Here is a 24,658-nt window from a genome sequence, read left to right on the forward strand (position 1 = left end):
CTTGTAACATAAGGACATACACATCTCGTATGAAATTCATTTATCCTATTATTTTTATTAATTAATGTATTAGTGAAATATACTAATGTGGTTATAAAAAAACTATATTAATGAATTATAAATAAAATATGATGAAGGATATATTTTAATGGTGGTATTCAGGCAGAAAAGAGAGAAAACCTAGTTTTTTTTTCAGTTTACTAAAAACATGAATTTTATAGATATGTCCTTACAGTAAACATGTGATATCTGTCCAGGGGTACTGAATCAAGTGATTATGTTTATAAGTAATGTTTGTTGTTCTGAAATCTAAATTGTAAGAATCTTTAATTTGTCAACTATTTCTGCTGAGTTTATTGTTTATACACAACTATATATTGTTTATACACATTAATATCCAGAATTTTTTTTTTGTTTTTGTTTATCATTGCGTTTACTTTAAGTAGACTTCAGTCAAGAGATTGCAGTTTAAGTGCCAGATCCTCATTAGTGATCATCCTCATTATAGTCCTGATTTGGCACTGTCTGATTTTCATCTGTTCACAAAATTGAAGAATTGGCTGGCTACTCAACACTTCAAAAGCAATGATATGACTACTCATGGACGGTGTCAATGAATGGTGGGTACTTGGATGGCATCACTCTTTCAAGAATGAATGGACAAGCTGGTGTCAGAAATTTGGGCTGGTGGTTAAATTTGGGTGAGGATTACGTCGAGAAACAATATAAGTATGTAAGTTTTATATATAGTAATTTTTTTTTTTAATTTATTTTGTTTATTTCTATTACTGGACTGGAGGTTAATTTATAAAAGCCTCTGTATTTAAATACAATAATGTGAAGTTGGATGGTTATGTGAAGTTGAGAATAATTGGCTCATCATAGCCATTTCCCATAAATCTGAAAATGCAGTTTGGTGTTAGCATCGTTAAGAACATAATATTAATGATTATGTTCAAATTCATTCGTAAAAATTACTTAGCAATGAATTTTGTTTATGTATGTATATAAACTGTTATTTACAGTCTCTTGTGTTATCTAGGTAATAACAACATATCTGCACCAGCATATTATTTTATAATAAGTGCATAATAATGATGAAAAACAGTATTTTATTAAGATGCTTCAAATCAAATCAGGACAGTTTGATTTTATTGTAAACAAAATTTTAACGAATTATCTAGACAGATAGACTTTAATCAATTGTAGCTGCTCATCTGATACCATAATAACAATGGTTTTCTACCACTAAGAAATATAAAACTAAATTCAATCTTTTCTGGAATTGCAAAAGATTGAAAAGAAAATCTTTTATTATTTATGTTATTTAAATATCTTCTATAATTGGGAAATGGAATCATCTGCCTACACAGTTTTTCACAGCAGACTATTTTTTTCCTAAACCATGATAACTGATGGTTATGTTACGCTTTACAAGAAAAGTTTAACTTCCTAGCTACCAAATTTATATATTAGTAATTATTTTTAACAATTCAAAGAAGTGAAAAGAAGCACAAAATTATCAAACTGCAAAATTTTTACAATCTGTTTTAACAATTTTGGCCATATCTCAACTGCTTATCAGCCAATTTGAACAGATGACGTATTATTTTATTTATAATAAAAGGTTTAACATTTTATCTGATACGACATAATTCGATAAACTAATATTTATAAAGATATTGATTAAAAAATTCAAATGGCTGCCATTTTTGAATTTTTCAAATGTAAATTTTTAATTTTTTTTATACATATTGTTAAAATTAAATTAAATTTAACACATATACACCAAATTTCATTAAAATATATCTCAATCCATTCTTCAAATGTACATTTTTATTTAAAAAAACAAAATGGCAAACAGAAGGAAAATACATGAGATAGATTACATGAAGTTCTTTATTTTGATATTTTGAATCAGCTCCTTAAGTTTGACTAACAACTTCCTGTGCACCCTTATATTAAAGGGAAAATGATGAAATTTTTTTTAAATTACTCTTAAAATTTTCATCAAAGCCAATTTTTTTATTATTTTCCCAATTTGTTTATAAGAATAAGGTTCTAAAATTTATTATAACTGAATCTTCTTATTAATAACACCTTTAAAAGAAAAATATAAAACTGTTTCTGTTTTGTAATAATGTTTGATATGTTTATTGTTTTTGAGGTGTGTTCTAGTAACTCGCTTTCATAAAAGAAATCTGAGTTTGTTGTTCTATGTTTTTATGAATGGAGAGTGTTTCTCCCTTGCTGTATTGGTTTGTTAAATTATGGTTATACTGACAATTTTTATATTGTTTAAGAAATCTGACTGTTTTTATGTATGTCAATACTGACAAAAAGATATCCCTATATAAATAGGATAAAAATATCATAAAATATTTATACTTGAATTTTTTCCACCAAAAAAATATTTTAACAAATAAATATTCATTTTTTCAAACAAAATAAATTATTTGTTTAAAAAATTGGTAATTTCATCAATCAATAAATAATTACATAAAAGTCTATAAATGTTTAAATAAAGAAATATACTGACCCTAGGTAATGCTTCATTATTAATTAAATGTTGGAGTATTTTCATAGCAGATGTAGCAAGAAAGTTTATGGCATATGGATCACATAAAGTCATAGATAAATCACCCAATACTTGTTCTTGACCTCTTTTGATACTATCTAAAAATCCCTGTAAAATAATTTTAAACATAAATATATTTCAGAATAATTATAGTTAACAAAAAATCAAATCTGACGTGTTTTAATTTCCTTTTATGCCAATATGATGATCACAGATGTATATTTCCACATATAGGGATGATGAGATGAACACAATAATAGGGAAGATGAGATGAACACAATATAAGGTGAACAAAATGGCCCTGCTGTGAAAAGGCATAACAAAAAACCGAGCATGCTGATCACTGTATCAACATACTTAATTTCTAATTATAGCAAATTCCAAAATTAATTCATCAAATAACTGTTTAGCCTAATACTCAATTTTAGTACTAATTTACAAAATATACATGATTTACCTCTTTATCAAAAAAAAAAGACTAATTAAAGCTTACATCAATCAAAATTATACTTATTTAACTATTGAAACTTTTACAAAATAGAATAAAAGTCTTATTATGAAACTAATCATGAGAAAAACAAGTGCAAATTCTCTATCATTGCAGGTTTAATAACTACTACCTTACAAAAGGAAAATTTCAAAGATTTTGATAATTTTATTAGAATAGAAATAAAAAGTTTTTTCAAGTTCAGCCTTTTTTTTCTGTTCAGCCTCTGGGAATTACCATCAGGTATTACTTCAGAGGAAGAATGAGGATATGTGTAAGTGAACTGTGGTTTTGTACAGTCTCAGGTTGACCATTTCTGAGACGTGTGGTTAATTGAAACCCAACCACCAAAGAACACTGGTATCCACGATCTAGTATTCAAATCCATATAAAAGTAACTGCCTTTACTAGGATTTGAATGTTGAAACTCTCTACTTCGAAACTGGCTGATTTGCGAAGACACGTTCACCACTAGAGACCAACCCAGTGGGTTATTTTTCATGAACCTGCTTTATGACTTTGTCACCTGCTGAAGTTTTACCTGAGATGAGTTATTTTTAAACTGTCCAGTACATTTTTTATACATTTTTTACAGCGCTCTATTTTCTGTTATAATGAATAGTTCAAAAAATAGTGGCATCATTTGAAAAAATGCTTGGAAATCACTAATATTAATAAATATTTTTTTTTTTAAATAAATCAAACTGCTAGAAGGTTGATGGAAGTAAAACCTAGACTGGTGAAAGAAAGATTGATGAAATAAAAACTATATTTAAAAACGTTAATCAGTTACTACCAAACTAGATACAAAAAGAACACACTGATTTGATAAGAAGATTATCATGTGCACAAAATGTATTAAAAACATCAAAAGTCCTGTTTTAAAGACATAAATCCCCACCAATCACTTAAATATTCATCAAGTCATTAATAATTTAAAGTAAATTTAAAAGTTAAGTTTTAATTCAATTATCTTACCCTGTTGCTAAAATTATAAATAAAAACAACATGTAAACTAAATATACCTAATTATTTTTTTTAGAAAGTAAAATAAAATTGATCACAATCAATTCAATTTTTTCCTTAAATAATTATTTTGATACATTTAGGACGGTGTAACTACAGCAATTGATAACATAATATGGTAATTAATTACTACAACAATTTCATGTCACAAAACTATTGTTTACATTAAAAAACTGCAATTCACTTTTAAAAATAAACAGACATTATTAACAGAATTATTGTAAATATACAAGGAATTAAAACTGGTTTTAATTGAAATTTATTATAGTTTTCCTGCAGATTTATTATTTAATTACGAAATAATCGACTCAGCTGATATTTTATATTTAAAATATTTATATGAGGGCTGTTTTTTAAGTAAGGTCTGATTGGATGTAGCTATTTAAATTTTGTGTAGCTATTGAAACACACATGCCTCCTGACTCCCGGCATACTTGCACAAATGCAGACACCATTTGCAGTTGTAGCAATACTGTGTATGGTTTATATTGTGAAATTGAAATGTTTCAAATAACTGTGCAGCCCACCGATTGTGAAACACGGTCTGTGATTCAATTTTTGACTGCAAGGAACGTGTCAAAATAGGATATTCATTGCCAGATATGTGAGGTTTACAGGCTTAATTCAATGAGTGACAGCTAAGTATGTAAATGGGTAAAACTTTTGAAAGACATGCAGGACAATGTTCTGGTGAACCACGATTAAGCTGACCTTCTGTAATCACAGACGATTTGGTATGCAAAGTTGATGCAAGAATTCATGAAGACCAACGATTCATAATTTCCACTTTGTCACTGATATTCCCATAAATTTCAAGGACTTCAGTGATGTACCAAAGCATTTCTGAAATCTTGCACTTCAAAAAACTGTGCTTGCAATAGGCTGTATTCTGAAAAACACCAAAAAAGGAGAATGGCTAGTGCTTTAACATTTTTGACCTGACACAGTGAGGAAGCAGAAGAACTTTTTGACCACATTGTTACAAAGGATGAGACATGGGTCTCTCACATCACTTCAGCATCAAAACAGTAGAAAATGGAATGACGACACACATCTCCAGTCAAAGTGAAAGCCAACAGATAATGTCAACACACAAGACTATGGCAATGTGTTTTGGGATAGATATGGTGTCCTGTTAGTTAATTTTATCCCCAAAGGAACAACAATAAACTCAGCTGCGAACCTGTGAGATCCTTGACGAAGCTTCGGCATGCCATACGGAATAAGCGACTTGGATTACTGTCATCCGGAGCTTTGTTGCTGCATGACAATGCACGACCTCATTCTGCTCCTGAAACTCTAGAGTTAATCAGATTTTTTGGGTGGGAGCAAATGGACCGCCCACCATACAGCTCAGACCTTATGACAAGTGACCAGACCTTGTTACGCTACCTAAAGGAGTTTCTCGGCAAACAGCAGTTTGACACCAATGAAGAAGTGAAAAGAACAGTTGAAGACTGTTTGTCTTCAAAGGCGGCTGATTTCTAAGATGTGTGCATAAACAATTTAGTAAACGCTATGATAAATATTTAAACAAACAAGGTAACTATGTAGCAAAGTAGCATAAAGTGTAAAGAGGGAAATAAAAAATGTTTGACAATGTCTTTCCAAGTATTGTTTGATTTATAAACAGACCTACTTAAAAATATGGTCCTCGTATAACCTAACTATTCAATTAAATAAATAGCATAATTAAATGAACAATCATTTTGATTATTTTTTTACATTACAATAATTTAAAGTAACTCACTACCACGTACAATTTACAGATGTTAAATTATTATTATAATAAGCTTTTTACCCCATACAGCAAATTCAGGGTTTTATGATTTTGATATTTACATAACAAGTACAATACTCATAAAACATAGACTTTAAGGCAAAACACTTCAAACATAAATACTAAATTATATATAGATGGATTAAGTACACAGAAATTTTTGTGTTAATTGTAGAAAAATTAAATGTACAAAAATCTCATTTAAATCATTCTGACATACTCTTAAAAAACTCAAAACCAATAAAATTGAATGAAAAAAGATAATAAAGTAGGTTAATATACCAACAAAAAAAATTGTTATTTCTATCAATTTTTGTTTTCCAGGTACTGGAATTTGACTCTTAAAAGTTGCTAAAAACAATCTTTTTTCTTTTACCATTCACTAGTGTTATGAAAACATTCACTAGTATTACCATTCATTTTTTACCATGAACACTAAATAAACTGACAGTAAAAGAATAAAACAACCTTATGTTTTATTTAAAAAATAGCAGCAGGGCGTGCTGTAGGCATGCCTCCGCAACTAGGTCCTCCGGGCTAGGTGCCCTGGTGGGTGGCATCTCGAAATGGGATTATTTTAGGAGTCCAAAATTGATTACCTCTTGTGTAAAAATATTTTTTTTGAATGCTGAAAATTGATGTAACAAAAATTAAATTAGAAATTTAACTCTTTAGAAATTGATACTAACAAATCGGGATTTTCCAATAGTGATTGGTACATTCCAGTGTCTACTTTTTGGTTATAGTTCATTGTTTTATGAAGAAAAACAATCACATAAATAAATGAAAAATATGTAAAAAAAAAAAAAAAATTAAAACACTTCTCTTAAATTCAACACACTAAAAGCTAAAAAATAATTTTAGGATAGTATCTGAGAATGGATTTGACGGTGATACATTAGATTATGTTAAAGTCATAGCTTCAAATTAAAAATCTTATGTTTTTGCCAATTTTTTCTTATGCACATCTGCAACCCACTGTTTAGGCCATTCATCATGCATAAGAAAAAATTGGCAAAAACATAAAATTTTTAATTTGAAAACGTGATTTTCACATAATCTTACATATCACCACCAAAACTTATTGTCAAATCTATTCTGAGATACTATCCTAAAATTATTTTTTACATTTTAGTGTGTTTAATTTAAGAGTGGTGTTTTAAACATTTTTTACATACTTTTTTTATTTTCTACCTTTTAGTGTATTTAATATAAGAGTAGTTTTTAAAAAGTTTTCTTTATATACTTTTTATTTTCTACTTTTTATTCTTCATAAGTTTATAATTTACAGCTGCGCTAACACACAGGTTTGAATGTTTTTAGCGAAAGATATTTAAATATAATCATTCTCAATTCAAAAACAAAAATGAATTGAACAATGACTAACAGTTACATCTGCTTATTGTTATCAACTGAAAAACCAAAATATCTTCTTACCCAAGGATTCCTTGTACCCAGAGGAAACCAATTGTGTATTAAATTTATTTTTTTCTACTGTGTTATAGTAAAACTATTTTTAAACTTTCATGTAAAATGTATTACATGAATAAATTTTTTTTTGAAGCTTCTGTGAATATTTTTATATCCAATGAAATATACTCATTTTCAGTAAATTTTGTTTTCATTTGAATATGCAATTTTTTTTCATTACTGCTACTTTGAATGTTGTGTAAGTAAAGAACCAAAATGATTTCTATTACCTAAAAATAATGACACATCTTAAGCCAGGTAGGTCATGATAATGAAGGATGAAAAGGTAAGACTTTACACAGACCAAGGCTATTCAACAAATAGTAAAAAATATTATCTAGTCAAATTAACAAGTGAAATAGCTTATCACTATTAATAAAATTAAAAAATGGAAATACTTTTTGACATAGAAATCGGAAAACATTTCTATTAAAAAAATTCATTAATTCTAATAAAGTAGACATGAAAAGTAAGAATATGTGAGATAAAAAAGGATAACCTTGCTCTTCAAGATAAATAAAAACATATATATATATATATATATATATATATATATATATATATATAAAACCATTAATTAAAGGCAAAAATTGCTCTAGTTCTAAAACAGTTTATTTAATCAATGTGATTTTTTGTTTCACTTTTCAGCATAATCTCCATCAACATTAATACATTTGTCCAATCTCTGAATCAGCTTATTTATGTCTGCAGCAAAGAAATTTTTGTCTTTATGTCAGAGCCAATTTAGCACATTTTCTTTGACATCATCATTGCCATTAAACTTCTTACCACGTAGCACCTCTTTGAGTGGATCGATGAACTGAAAGATTGAAAATCCAGTGGGATCAAATCAGGACTCTATGGGGAAGAGGTAGTATTTCCTGATGCAATACGTTGCTGGTTTTTTGGGTTACCTGAGTTATGTGAGGTTAGATGTTATCATAAAGGAGAATGATGTCTTTATGCTGTGATCCAGGGCATTTTTACAACATTGCTGGCTTCAGCAGTAGGCACTGTTTATTGTTCGCCGATTTCCTAACAAATCCGCAAAAACCAGACCTTTCGGATTCCAAAAAAAAGTTGTCATGTTTCTCCCTGTTAATGGTTGGGTTCGGAATATTTTCTTCATAGGTGAACTTTTGTGCTTCAACCCTATGTACTGTCTTTTTAATTCCCATAATGGTGAATCTAAGTCTCATCATAGGTTAGAATACTATGCAAAAAAACCATCACCTTCCTGTTCATACCCTTGATTCAGCTCTGAGCATATGCAAAGTTTTGTTTTCTTATGGTAATCTTTCAACTCTCTTGGAATCCATCTTGCGCTTATTTATGGTACTTGAATATGTTGTAAACTGGTACTTGAAAGTTATTAACTATACTAACACTTACTTGTCATTTTTCAGCTATAATCTCAACTATAATTTGTTGAACTAGTTTTTTACCTTTAAAAAGAAAAGAATGGATCACTGCACCCTGTTCAACAAATTCGTAAACTTCAAGAGGGATTCATAAACTTCATCATACAATAGATTTTGGGATTATAAACAAAACAATTTTACTCAAACAACTGATCAAAAGTCATCACAGGGTTACCAACTTACTGTTCTGAAAGTATTATAACCCTCTTACCAACTGTTTTGCATCTATAATTATTGATTGAACCTTGTACATTAAATACCCTCTTTTTTGTTGAATAGTACTTAATGGAGTATGATAACTAAATCCAAATGGACTTCGAGCTAAAATGTTCAACTTTCCATCAGCATATTAAATTCTACGCAGTAAAAAATTATTTAGTACTCCTACAGGTAGCAGCACATTTTGATTGCTATTTGAATAATTTCTGCACAATACAAAATATTTTTTCTAAAAGATGATGTAATTAATTAATGAAAAATTCACAATTATGTAGGGTTGAATGCTTTCTGCATAATTCCATCAAGTTATTTAGGTGAAAAATAAATAAATATTTCAGTTAGTGCTGAATTTATTACAGTATAAAATATAAATCTCATTACATTAAAAAAATCACATTTAATTATACTTAATTAGTGACTAAAAAAAAAAAAATTGTATTAAAAATTAAAATATTTGTAGTAAAATCTATATACACTAAAAGTACAAACAAAATGGACTTCAAAATGGAACTTACAGAGTGCTGTATTTAAAAAAAAGAACATAAAAACTGGTAAGATATTATAAAGGTTTTAACCTTCTAAAGTCAATGACAACATCCAAGAATCACAGGGATGTAACACATTCATGGACACAACAAACATGTTAAATTTGACACAATAAACAATAGCTGTCTACTACTTTTAATACTATTTCCAGATTGTAAGTCCTGTATAAACTCTTAAAATATTTATATGTAATATAAAATCTCAAAATAGAATAATCGTACCTGAAGTTCTCTTGACCGTTTGATATCAACATTTTTTTCTCTAATACAAGCATCAAGGCACCATGTAAATTTATGACAAGGATCTACTGATATTATATCCTAAACAAACAAAAGTAATCAAATGAGAATTCAACATTAATCACTACCGTCTGAAAGTAAACAAAGATTTTAATTAAATATAAAAGAAGTATTTTCATGAGTTTTAAGCATGATCTATAAGATTTTTTAAATAACATTTTTTCATACATTATGTAAATAATTTTTTTCTTATAATCATTTATAATCTCTTAAGTATGGCTGTAATTTTAAAACATTGAAATTCTTTTTTAATACAGATCAAACAAAAGAATTTCCCGATTTCATAGATAAAAATCAAATGTGTAAAATTGAGCATTTTTACACGTTTAAAAGTGCCAACAACTTATTACTCATAATTTTTTGACTTGGAATAATAGTAAGAATTTATTTTCAATTTATCATTGCCAATTCAGGGATTAACCACAATACACACCCTAATTCAAACGAAATCTAAGTAATCAGTATTATTTTTCAATAGAAATAATACAAAACTAAAATTATGAGTTCCTGAAAAATAAATAAAAATAAATAAAGAAATTACTACAACTACATGAAAAAAAAAATTAATAAAACAATAATTTAAGTCCATAAAACTTGTAAAAATATTATTGGAGATTTAATATTTAACAAAACACATTATTCTTTTCATAGGGTTACAAATATTCACAAGTTCAGAAAGTGAGTAAAAACCTTCTGGAAGATGGCATTACTGCACAAGAAGGAAATGCAAAATTGAAACAACGTTGAATTAACATAATTTCAAAATGCGTAAATTCACTCACAACAGTAGCTATAAAATTATCAAAGACACTAACCAACTGTGATACTGAACAAAGGGAAAAAAGAGTTGTTAGAGGAAATCTGTAAATTTTTAGTCTCCCCCTTCACCATTTACAATTATGTCAAATTTTACAAGTCTTGCCTTTCTCCTTTTATCAGCTCTTACATATAATTAAAGTAAGAAAATAAAATATTTAATATTTGAATTATTTTAAAATGTTCAACCTTTTATTGTTACAAATTGCTTACTAGAGCATTATTTAGATATTTTCATTTTTGAACAGTTAAATCTAACAGAAAGAAAACTAAGAATTAGTTTTTATTTTTTTATTATATCTGGAAGTATATAATAGCTACAGAAACAGTATAAACATTACAAATTAACACTAATATAAATAGCAGTACAAACAATATATTCTACAGTGGTTATACAAACTTTATCATACATATGGGATTAAAAATTAACATTTTATTATGGATTTTACTATATACGTAAATTCTGCCATTCATAGCAGAATATATTGGCAGCAGTATTCTTTAACATTATCATTTAAAACAAAATAAGAAGATCTAAAAATATAAAATAAAAAAAAATTAAATTAAAATAAAGGTTTACAAGAAAAATAAGTTTACCTGAACCTCTAGATCATGCAAAGCCATAAGTAATTCAGCACGTAAAGTACAATAATGTACGTTACGTGTACGAAGGAACAAAGTACGTAGAAATTGTAGAACCATATCATACAATTTTACACTAGTTCCTATCATATGAGCTAACTGCTGGACGACTTCACCTTGTCTTCTTACTTTAGGTGAAGGTGTAAAAAATAGATTAGTTAAATTATTATGGTCAAATAATACATTTTCCTTTTCTTTTATATAACGACTTAACAATGGAGAAACTTCATCACCAAATAAGGACTGATTGTCTTTCCATATTTGTCGTTTAACTTCTGTATCTGTATCATTATATAATTCTCTATCTCTCACCTGGAAAACAAACAAATAAAAAATTTGTGGTGATGGAAAGCAATGATGTTTATTTCTATGTCATTATAACTGCATCAATCAAGGCACTTCCCATTCTTAAAGACTACCCATAACATTCTTTATTATATGTACCACTGTATTTATGTAATAATTAAATGCACTTGAATAAAGAGAATGTAAATATTGCTATTTGTTAATTAAACACATGGGTACCACTAAACTTTCTAATTAACTGACTCATATAACATAAAAAGTAATTTCTCACTAATGATTTACAATTTCTGATTTCAGTTATTTACATTTACTAATAGATGTACAAATATGAAATCCAAGTAACAAAATAAAAATAAATAAATAAATTTAAATGCACTGGCGGAATAGGAAAGCGTTTTGGATGGCTGCTTCCAGTGACACTAAATGGTCAATGGAAGAACATCCTTGGTGGAAACCACAATGTTCTAGACATAGAAAGCCATGGATGGCTTTCTAGGTACCACGTGAGCCTGCAGTTTAACATTCTTTCCATCACTTTACATAAAACGCTTGTTAAAGAGATAGGGCGGTAGCTTGAGGGGTTTGCTTTGTCTTTACCAGGTATTGGTATGACAATGGATTCTGACCAGACCAAACGGAACACTTATGAGGAGAATAGTCTATTATAAATACATAAAAGGTAATGTAGCGCCGAATTAGGAAGGTGTGATAGCATACTGAGACAAATGTTGTCAGGTTCAGGCGAGGTGTCACGTGAGTTCTTAAGTGCATGTGACAACTCGTTGAATGAAAATGAGGCGTTTAATTCACCGACCGAATCACCAATGTTTAATGATATTGCTTCCAACTGCAATTTGTACCTCTGAAATTCATTATTGTATGATGAGGTACGGGACACCGAACGGAAATAATCTGCCAAAATATTTACACTGTAGTAGGTGATGTAAGGAGTTCTCCTTCATGAATGAGTCCAAAAATGGATTGTTTTGGTGATCCGCAGATTGTACAGATCTTCTTTCACACAGTAGACATAGATGTAGTGCATGACATACTGTTCACTATTTCATCCAAGACTTCCTCTTAGCATACAAGAATACTCGACGACATACCACTCTAGCTCTACGGTATAAATTTAGAAGTTGTTGATTGGCGATTAAATTTGTGTAGTGCCTGCCGTCGATTCCCAATGGCATTTTTACAATCATCATTCCACCAAGGAACAGAAGGATGTCTAGGTTTACCGGATGTTTGTGGAATATATCTATTACCATTCTCAAGTAACGTGGATGTAAAAGAGGAAAGTTGATCAAGGATGTCTGCGCTGTCATCATACTGTGATGGGGAAGGATTTATGATAACCGTTCCAATCCGCCTTTTCAACAATCCATTTCTATGGCCTTTTTTTCCACCTTGAGGTCGACACCAGTGGTTATAATAATTGGCTTATGATCACTGCCATAAAAATCATCACAAACAGACCAATTAAAACGAGGGAGTAAACTCAATGAGCATATGGAGAGGTTGACGTTTGACAGTGTACCAGAAGATGACGACATAAATGTGCATGACCCATCATTCAGTAGACAAAGGTCCAAATCTTGTCTCACTCTGTTTATCATATTTCCTCGAAAAGAGCAGAAAGATGATACCCAGGAAATATGGTGGGCATTGAAGTTCCCTACTATTAACAAAGGCGACAGGATTTGTCATTTCTTGAGCATTGAACATCTGAGTTCGGCAAGAGATACAAATTGCAGATATGCAATTTAAAGGGAACTGAGACTTTTACAGCAACAGCGGGAATCAGGGTAGTCAGTTGTAGCATTGTAGCCAACGCCTCATCCCGCATGAAAATATAAACACCACCACTTTCCCTACTATCTACAAGACAGTTGTATCTCTCACAGACACAGCCTCTGAGTGTTACCGCATCTTGCTGTAGTAGATGTGTTTCTTGGAAGCACATTTTAAGCGGTTCATGTGCGTTTATCAATACTCTAACATCTTCAATGCGGAACTGAAGATCTCTAACATTCCACTGAATAAGGTTCATAGGTATGGATAAATAAATTCAGGAAAGCATAAATAATTAGTTGTACATGATTCAGTTTTTCTTTTTTGTATTTTTGATTTTAAAGAACTCCGATGCCCTGGGGTTGGGTGGTTCTTCAATCATATCCTCAAGTATATGAGGTGATGGTGGAGTAGATTTAGTAGAATGGGATGCCGCAGATGACATCCCAGAGGGGGTGGTTACGTGGGTTCTCTTAACAGGGAGCTTATTAGATGGCTTACCACTGCCAGCTGTGATTATCCCTGTCCATACCAGTAAAACTTTGGGAATAGGAACTTTCATAGGGATCACACTGTTAGATACACTAACTGCAACCAAAGACTTATTGTTCGTTCTTTGTCAGCTCTGAAATAGTGGCTGTTAGTGAGGCAACATGATCAGATAACATCTGAACAACTTTTTTTAGCTCATTGCAGGATCCACATGGCTAATTATTTAAATTTCTAGGAGCTTGTTGTGATGTAGAGGCAGCAAAAGTTACATCTGGTTTGACCAGGTTTCTTGAATTAATAGTTTTTTTATATGCTCTGCATACTGCCGGAAAAGATAGTTTCTGCTCGGTAGAGATTCTCAGAATTGCCTTTTCTTCCTTAAAAGTTGGGGAATCTCGTGAGTGAGCTATATGCGAACCACTTCAATTAGCACATTTTTTCATGTTCTTGGCAATTAGTATCATTGTGTCCTTCTCTAGCACATCTACTACATACCTCTGTTTTTGAGCAAGATATTGTCGTGTGACCACACCCTTGGCATTTGAAACATCGTCAAGGGTTGGGAATGAAAGGTCATACTTGAACTGAAAGATAAACAATTTTTATTTTTTCTGGTGGGACTGAAGGGTTGAACATCAGTATAAGAGAAGGTGTTGGTTCTTCCATTCTGTTCTGGCTTTTCATTATACGCTTCACTTCTACAATATCTTGAGCATAAAGTTCATCAACAATTTCATTTACATCCATTTCCAGAAGGTTGCGGTAAAAAATTACTACCTGGCTGGTATTTAGGGTCTTGTGGCATGTTACATTTACGTTTATGCCCCCCATATTGCTGAGACGTAACAGGGAGTGACTCTGCTCATCATTAAACATTTCTATCAGGATTGTTCCATCTCGCAGTTTTCTGATGTTCTTCAGAGAACCAATAGAACTGGTAACACATTTGTTAATCAGGGAAGGTGAAAACTTTTGAAGAGAGCCACCTTCCTGATTATTCCGAAGAACAACAAAATGAACATTCTTATATTTGACATTACAATTCTCTTCTGCAGTTACATTATCCTTGTCAGACAAAGCTGACCGAGGCCTTTTCACTAGACTAAAATTGGTGGTTTTTTCAGATGGACCACCAACCATCATAGGATTTATTGTTGGAACTGAAATTTTGGTCCCACGAGTACCGGCGATATAACGGACCACTCCAGCAGAGCGCACACGTGCTGGAGCTAGAGCTAAATACAACTGGGTTTGCCCTGGAGCCCAGAGGACATCGTTCGAGACTCACTACATACAGCCATTCACCCATCGGCACAATAGTTCCCACCTTGGATTATGGTTGCATTTCGTAAGATGTCGTAACACCACCGAGTGTAAATGTAAGAGAAAATTGTGTTGGTTATTATTGTGTAGTTGAGTAAGGGTATATGTTGTAATTTGTGTAGTGTTCTTGATGTAGTATATGTGTATAGTGTAAAGTGTTCTGCAGCTCAGTGTGTAGTGGAAAGAAAAACTGCAGAGGCTAGGCCTGTGGGGACACCAACAAAAAGGAACACCAGCAAAAGGAATGTAAGAGAGGACCAACTTATAGAGTTTTGCACAAAGTATAATTTAGTAATTGCCAACACCCAGTTTAATAAATAGAAGAACCCCTAAATCATAATAGAAGAATATAAACATGGAAAAAGCCAAGCGATACTGCAAGGTATCAGATAGATTATATCATGGTTAAGCAAAGATTTAGTAATCAATTTGTCGACTGTAAAACTTACCCTGGAACGATTGACTAACATTAGTACCCTGGAGCAGATATTGATAGTGACCATAATTTAGTGATAATGAAATGTAGATTGGGGTTTAAAAACCTTTAGAAAAGGTGTCAGATAAATCGGTGGAATTTAGAGAAGCTTGATGAAGAGGAGGTAAAGAAGATTTCTGAGGAGGACATCGCAAGAGGTCTGAGCAAAAAAGATAAAGTAGAAAATGTAGAAGAAGAATGGGAGAATGTTAAAAAGCAAAATTCTTAAATCAGCAGAAGCGAACTTAGGCGAAACAAAGAGAACTGGTAGAAAACCTTGGATGAACATTAACATTAAACCTTGGTAGAAAAAGAAATGAACATTGGTAAAATAGATGGAGCATACAGGAAAGTTAAGGAAAATTTTGGGATACATAAATTAAAATCTAATAATGTGTTAAACAAAGAAGGTACAACGATTTATAATATGACAGGCAAAGTCGATAGGTGGGTGGATATATTGAAGAGTTATACGGAGGAAGTGAATTAGAAAATGGTATTATAGAGGAAGAAGAGGAAGTCAAAGAGGATGAAAGGGGAGAAACAATACCAAGACCTGAATTTAAGGGAGCATTAAAAGATTTGAATGGCAGGATGGCTCCTGGAATAGACGGAATAACTGTAGAATTATTGCACAGTGCAGGTGAGGAAGTGATTGATAGATTATACAAACTGGTGTGTAATATTAATGAAAAAGGGGAAGTTCCGTCTTAAAAAAGAGTGTTATAGTCATGATACCAAAGAGAGCAGGAACAGATAAATCTGAAGAATACAGAACAATTAGCTTAACTAGCCATGCATCAAAAATCTTAACTAGAATTCTGTACAGAAGAATTGAGAGGAGAGTGGAAGAAGTGTTAGGAGAAGAACAATTTGGTTTCAGAAAAAGTATAGGGACAAGGGAAGCAATTTTAGGCCTCAGATTAATAGTAGAAGGAAGATTAAAGAAAAACAAACCAACATACTTAGCATTTATAGACCTAGAACAGGCATTCGATAACGTAGACTGAAATAAAATGTTCAGCATTTAAAAAAATTAGTGTTCAAATACAGAGATAAAAGAACAATTGCTAACATTTACAGGAACCAAACAGCAACAGTAATAATTGAAGAACATAAGAAAGAAGCCATAATAAGAAAGGGAGATGAACAAGGATGTTCCCTATCCCCGTTACTTTTTAATCTTTACATAGAACTAGCAGTTAATGATGATAAAGAACAATTTAGATCCACAGTAACAGTACAAGGTGAAAAGATAAAGATGCTACAATTTGCTAATGATAAAGTAATTCTAGCAGAGAGTAGAAGAAACGGATTTAGAAGAAACAATGAACAGCATGGATGAAGTCCCACACAAGAACTACTGAATGAAAATAAACAAGAACAAAAGTAAGTAATGAAATGTAATAGAAATAATGAAGATGGACTACTAAATGTGAAATAGGAAGAGAAAAGATTATGGAGGTAGAAGAATTTTGTTATTTGGGAAGTAGAATTACCAAAGATGGACGAAGCAGGGGTGATATAAATGCTGAATAGCAGAGGCGAAACGAGCTTTCAGTAAGAAATATAATTTGTTTACATCAAAAATTAATTTAAATGTCAGGAAAAGATTTTTGAAAGTATATGTTTGGAGCTTCGCTTTATATGGAGGTGAAACTTGGACGATCGGAGTACCCGAGAAGAAAAGATTAGAAGCTTTTGTAGTGTGGTGTTATAAGAGAATGTTAAAAATCAGGTGGGTGTTTAAAATAACAAATGAAGAGGTATTGCGGCAAATCGATGAAGAAAGAAGCATTTGGAAAAATATAGTTAAAAGAAGAGACAGAATTATAGGCCACATATTAAGGCATCCTGGAATAGTCACTTTAATAATATTAGAGGGTCAGGTAGAAGGAAAAAATTGTACAGGCAGGCAACATTTGGAATATGTAAAGCAAATTGTTAGAGATGTAGGATGTAGGGGGTATACCGAAATGAAACGACTAGCACTAGATAAGGAATCTTGGAGCTGCATCAAACCAGTCAAATGACTGATGACAAAAAAAATCTTAAACTGAGCATAACTGAAGAACGACTCAACCAATCTTCATAAAATTTTCACATGCACAATTTAAGATATACTATTACAGAATATCTAGAATTCCTGTAAGACATCCAAGGGAATGAAAACTTCAATGACTTATTACGTTTGTTAATAAATCACCCTTTACTAAATAAAATACCATAAAATAATTGTGGTAAATAATTACCATGAAATCTATCATTACTGCTCAAAAATAAAATATTACATGATTTAAAGATAAGTTAACAAAAATTTCTAGTTTTCTTCAAGCATAATAAAATGATATCTCCCGTTAAAATGGGATGAACTAATATTAACACATATCAGCAAAATTTGCACATTCATCAACTTTCCACAAACTGTCAAATCTTTAAAATATAATAAATCAAAAAACAAGTTTTTGTGAACTCATTTTGTATACAAAAAAAAAATGCTTTATATTACTTACAATCTATATAAAAAAATAAAATTTAATTACGTTGATTTTTTCTTACCAAAATACGAAGATACTTGTCATCAATATGAGTTGTATTGCGTAATATACACATAACAATAGGACGTAGTGCTTTAACTCTTACAAGAGGAAAACTTTTTGCTAGCATTTCTTTTAACTTTCTATCACGATCCTTTCCTTCCTTTTGTCCAATTTCATTAATATGCGCAACAAGTCTATCTCTTAATTCCTATCCGTAAAAAAAGTATTACAGAAATGAAATAAAACAAATAAATACAAAATTTAATTCTACATAATCTACGACAGAAAAATTAATTTCTATTTAATTTGTATAAATGGTATAACAAAAAAATAAGTTCTTGTATATTCACAAACAGTATTTCATGCAGTACTAACATGAATATTTATTAATAAGACAAGGTATACTTCTAATAAGGACTTCTGTATACTTCTAACAAAAAACAAAAGCATTGTCATTATGAACTTTCAAACTACCATTATCTAAAAGTTGTGGTCTCTTATGCCAAACAGCTTCTTTTAACTGATGAACAACAGTTACATAATACTCTTTATGACATTTTGCCTTTAAAGAGTATTCTTGTGATGACCCCACAGCTTGATAATCAAATTCATGCTGTTGTGAAAATTCATCACAACACAATAATCCATCCATCACAACTGGTCCAGAGATTCTTGATAAAACACAGGCTTGATAAAACAACTTCAGCAGGCTCCTTCTCATTAGACATGGCTCCTTGTGATTTTTGTTCTTAAAGTCTAAAATTCTGCTTAAAGGAAAGAGATTTGAGACAAAGAGGAGATCAAAAGAAATGCAGCAAGAGAACTTATAGTACTGACTTTGAAAAATGTTTTCAGCAATGAAACATCATTGGGATAAGTTTGGTATACAAGAAGTGGTCTACCCTGAAGGGGAAAAATCAATAAATTAAACAGTTTAGGTATTTTTTATTTTTTTTATGAGCCAAGTTCAGATATTACTTGATCACATCTTGTATATGCAAAGAATAACATGACAATATATCACGTATTTCCCTGTTTATTACAACATAATTTTCAAGTTGATGTATACAGTTCTTGAAATTTGGAGGTAACTTCAAACACACAAACTTAATCTGCCATTTGAGATATTTATAACTACAATATCTATAACAAAACAGAATGGTGCTAACCATATGGAACACTTCCAACAGTACCCCAACCAATTTATCTCAATTGGAATATAAGTAGGTCAACCAAAAATAATAATTTTTTAAATGGAAAATGTTACCTCTAAAACTGAAGTATGGAAATCTAACCGACGAACTCCATGAAGATCTAATAATGGTAACATCTGTCGAAGTGAAGCCAAAAGAATACCATTTTCCAACTAAAAAGCAAATTAAAAAAGAAATATTACAAGCAATAATAATAACATTTCTAAAGAGCTATGACAGCTGCTCATTACTGCTGTAAGCCCCTATTAATGTAAAGAGTAAACTTGAGTAAAGTGTCAAGTATAAATAGTCACTTTTTAATTATGATATCTACAAAAAAACAAAAATTTTGCCTTATCTACATTTTTATAAGAGGTACATGTGTACAAAAAACTTGTAAAATAATCTTAAGTCTGATATTTGGAGACAAATACAGAAACATCCACCCACATTTAAACTACCACCAAAATCATTTGCTTTATAGCAATATTACAAACAGTGCATTCTAATTCAGTTCTTAACCTGGTTAAATAACTAAGCCTTAATACCTGATTGTCCTAAAAGCACCTGTCTAAGTTGCACACTTGTACTTCATGCAATGAAAGTGGTAAACTATCTATATGAAATGTATAGATATGTTTGGAAAAATATTAAGGATACATTTTGTAGGTAACAAAATGTTTGTTACCTATAAAATACTCTCAATATAAGTTTTTTATTAAGTATAAGATATAATTTTAATAGTACAATAAGTGAGACTATATTACTGACAACAAAGTAATGAGGATATGGAAGTGTTAAATAATATTTATAAAAAGAAGGCAAATGAGCATAAAAGTTTTAATCACAGAAAGATAAATAAACTGTAAATGTATTCTGGTAGATACTCTGAAAGGAATTGTGACAAAAAAGTAATATCAGTTAGTGAGCATTATAAGCACGAAGTATCAATAGGGCTCTTGTAACAACCCACCTACATGCCAATCCACTATTACAACTGGTTTATCACTCTAAAGTAAATTACAATAACAAGTACATTACAAATACAAAATTATAAAACATACAAAATTAACAGTTATGATGAAATCAACAATCAAATCAGGCAGCAACTATCAACTTATGTCAAAGTAGCTTCAACCTAGGCAAGTTAATATAACGGCATTTATTCCTAACTATTTACTTATATCCTATACTAAACCTTTTAACATTTTAAATATAAAAAATTAAAATCTGAAGAGAGTTGGTTGATTCATTATTTTCCTACGACCAATTGAGCCAGTTTTACAGTCTACTTAATTTCGCTCTATCTACTTTAATTTTAGTTTTGAAATTGCTGCAAACTAATTATATGAGTAAGAGTTCCACAAAAAAGCACTCCACTAATGGTTCTCTAAACATAATGGTATGTAATTAAAGAAACCAGGGGATAAGTGACGTTTATGAAATCTCTCAAAATGTGAGTTATATTCTATGTAAATTTGTTTTTTGTAAATCAGAAAAATAATTAATTATGTAATAGTTATAAGGTCAGTCAACAAAAACCCATACACAATTAACACTGTTTTGGTGTGTGTGTATATATATATATATATATGTGTGTGTGTGTGTGTGTCTGTCTCTCTCTCTCTCTGTGTGTGTGTGTGTTCTTCTTGAAAAGAAAACAACAAATGTAATATACTATTAGCCAAAGTCAAAGCAACCTATTTGTTTAAAAGGTACAGAATCCCAATCTGCAACATATTACTTCAGCATAACAATGCTAAACCACACACTTCTGCACCAACAAGCTGAAAAAGAGATATATGCATTAGAGCAGTCCTAAAATAGCACAATATGACTATTTGTTAGGTTGTGGTCAAAGAACCATTAGGAGATTGACAATTTTTAAGTAACAAAGTGATGAACATTTTGTGTGCAGTTTACTACAAATATACTCCACAATTTTCTATTATCCTGGATTGGAAAAACTTCCAATTTAGGTGACAGAAATATTTAAGATACAGGAAATTATGAAAAAAATGTAAACATATTTTTAACATAAAGAAATATTTATTGAATAAAAAAAAATGACAACAAAAGTTTGGTTTCTGTTCAACAAACTCATAAATAATAAACAGCATAATTTTCTTATAAGTTAGATTTTACACTGTATTAAAAAAAATGTTTAAGTGATGAAAAAAAATAATTCTCATAAGGCAGCAAATAGCAATGTAAATTATTGCATTTTTAAAGCGATTGTAAATCCTAGGGGCAAATAAGAAAGATTTTTATAATTTTTATTACTTCATGAATACTTTTCTCTCACCATTTGAAAAATTCCTCTAACTCACATAGCCATCCACCTTTATTTTTTACAGCAGATTAAAAATCCATTTTTAGGCAAACTATATTTTTTTGTTATAAATAATTACATTTTTTTAATAAAATATATAAATTTCAGAACATTTTAAATGTTGATTTAATTATTTTTTATTAAAATTTTGAAACCACATAATCACAATAGGTATGATTAAAAAAATAATCCTAATATAGCAGATTTGAAAAAAGTAATCTATTCACAATCGTTCAGTAAGATTAAATGTAAATAAACAAAACTTTTTAACTTGTACTTCTACTATAATACAACTTCTAATAATCTGAGCACTTGAAATCAATTCTGGTGTGATAGACTTGCTTAATATTTCTCATTCAGAATCACTAAGATTTATACATGAACCCCCTTCTAGGAGATATATCAAGAAGTGAAATTTCTGCGAGAACACGTTCTAAGTAATAAACCGGAGCCACATATCACCTCAAACAATTAGTCATTCTTAATGTGATAAGATAGAGCTATAGGAATCAATGCCAAGATAAAGAATAAATTCCTAACAATACAAATATAAAATATCAATTGTTATTACCTGAAATTCTTCAATAGCTTTCAGAGGATCAGTACAACTAGTCAAAGCTTCTCTCAAGAAACTCTGACCTGGTACTCCTATTTCTTCCAAGCCAGTCCCAGGCAGTTTACTCATTGTTAATATCTGTTAATTATCTTCTATTTTTCAGAAGAAATTTGAAGAAATTTACTTAATGTAGATACAGTTGTCACACAAGTTAGTCATCATAAATCAGTGAAGAATGACCTGGGCAATCTGAAGGAAATAAAAATTATAATTTAGTTAAAGCATTTCAGATATTAAAAATGATCTATAAATGACTAAGTAAATCAACAAATAATTTTCATACTATTCTAAATTATGACAACTATGTAAACTCCTTGACAGCACTAATGTCAATTACAGATACAGACATTTCATACTTCTCACTCGAACCTCTACAATTCTCCTTCTGCAACTGATGCATGAACATTAAATATAAAAACTTTTGTAGAATGCTATTACTTCCTTCTTAAAAAATTAGCTTAGAATTATTAATCGGCTGAAGATTACTAATGTCAAACATGATCTAACACTTTTAACCAATAAAGCTTTTAAATTATTAAATCTGTCTTTGTTAACAATTACCAAGTGTGAAATATTTACATGATCTGAACAACATAGAAGAAAAATAGAAGCAAAAGAATTCATTTTCTGTTTGTTTTCATAAATAACTTCATTACGATAGTATAATCATAATATTGTGTACTGATTGTTATTAAAAATTAAAGTAACTGTCTTTAAACCCTATAGCTGGATATCACAACTAAAAATAAACATAACTTAAAATTGTTTTCAAAATCTGTAATTAAATGTTAAGATTTATACATCTACACATTATAACAACTTTCAAAAGCAAAAAAGCAGCTTCAAATCAAAATAAATCATATATGGTTATTTTATTGTCACTGGTTCACATGAAGTATAGTGCATGGCAACTTGTACTATATATACCAAAATTATAAATATATAAAAAGCACTTAAGTCAACTGATGAATAATTTATTTTTATTGACAAATAAATACAATTTAATTACTTTTTTGGTGGTCACTCTTTTATACATGAAAAAATCAGTTAAGTTTAAGTAAATTATGTCAAAATGTGTTATTTTGAGCTTATCAAAAGTTCCAATTCAATTTTTTTTTTTTTTTATCAACATTGTTTTTTAACCATTATCAACAGTTTTCTTCATTACTCATAATATTTCCTTTCAATTCTAGCTTCATTCCAATATTCTCCTACCACAAATAACACACACGTTCAACATTATACCACAGATAATTCCTCCCATAGATCTGACCTTCTCAAATCTAAATAATTACCCATTAAATTTCTTTTTTATATCTTCAAATGTAATAACTCTCTAAGACTTCAATTTCTATATTATTATTATTTTTAGATTATTATTACTCATTTCAGAATGAATGTTAACTTTTTATAAAAATTCAATAACATTAGAAAAGTTTTACAGCCTAATTTCTATATATACTATTATATGTTATTATAAGTTCAGAGAGTATGCCTAAAACAATCTGTAAATTTTTACTACTGCAGTATATGCATGTAGTTTTCTATACACCAAACCACGAATAATTGTATCTTCACGAATGACTGAGTTTTTCATGAAACAGATTAACAAAAGATAAATATTTTGATAATTGTTACTATTTATTTTAAGAGATTTGACTCAGCCTAATTTTCTATTTGAGCTGCTTTTGTGGGTGAATTACATTTTCTATATAAGACTGAAATCAATAGTTTGATCATGTGGTAGTCCTTCACAAGAAAATAAACAAGAACAAACTGAAAGTAATGAAATGTAGTAGAAATAAAGCAGATGGATCACATATTATAAAAATAGTACGAGAAAAGACTTTGGAGGTAGAAGAATTTTTTTATTTGGGAAGTACAATTACTAAAGATGGATGAAACAGGAGCAATATAAAATCCCAAATAGCAGAGACGAAACGAGCTTTCAGTAAGAAATATAATTTGTTTACTTCAAAAATAAATTTAAACATCAGCAAAGCATTTTTTAAGTATATGTTTGGAGTGTAGCTTTATATAGAAGTGAAAGTTGGACGATCAGAGTACCTGAGAAAAAAATATTATAAGCTTTTGAAACACGGTGCTATAGGAGAATGTCAAAAATCAGGTGGGTGGTTAAAGTGACAAATGAAGAGGTACTGTAGCAAATTGATAAAGAAAGAAGCATTTGGAAAATGTAGCTAAAAGAAGCGGCAGACTTACATCTTATGCCATCCTAGAATAGTTGCTTTGATATTGGAGACGGGTAGATGGGAAAAATTGTGCAGGCAGGCAACATTTAA

General features: G+C 30.2%; 1 protein-coding gene across 3 annotated transcripts in view; it reads right to left on the bottom strand.

Annotated features, from left to right (window-relative positions):
* Positions 1-24,658, bottom strand: part of NELF-B (negative elongation factor B) — a 50,204-nt gene that overhangs the window by 22,540 nt on the left and 3,006 nt on the right. For 2 of the 3 annotated variants that reach the window (XM_075373269.1, XM_075373268.1), the window contains exons 2-7: positions 22,311-22,544; positions 19,482-19,580; positions 18,234-18,422; positions 11,240-11,596; positions 9,749-9,847; positions 2,540-2,686 (exon numbers count right to left, since the gene is read on the bottom strand). In XM_075373269.1, coding sequence (XP_075229384.1) covers positions 2,540-2,686; positions 9,749-9,847; positions 11,240-11,596; positions 18,234-18,422; positions 19,482-19,580; positions 22,311-22,424 — 1,005 coding nt within the window. In that variant the 5' untranslated portion in view covers positions 22,425-22,544. Of the gene's footprint in view, positions 1-2,539; positions 2,687-9,748; positions 9,848-11,239; positions 11,597-18,233; positions 18,423-19,481; positions 19,581-22,310; positions 22,545-24,658 lie in introns of those variants that run through there. The other variant, XM_075373270.1, reaches the window with a different exon arrangement.

The sequence above is a fragment of the Lycorma delicatula genome, chromosome 8 (assembly GCF_047948215.1).
Source record: "Lycorma delicatula isolate Av1 chromosome 8, ASM4794821v1, whole genome shotgun sequence".
In the NCBI taxonomy this organism is placed as follows: Eukaryota; Metazoa; Arthropoda; class Insecta; order Hemiptera; family Fulgoridae; genus Lycorma; species Lycorma delicatula.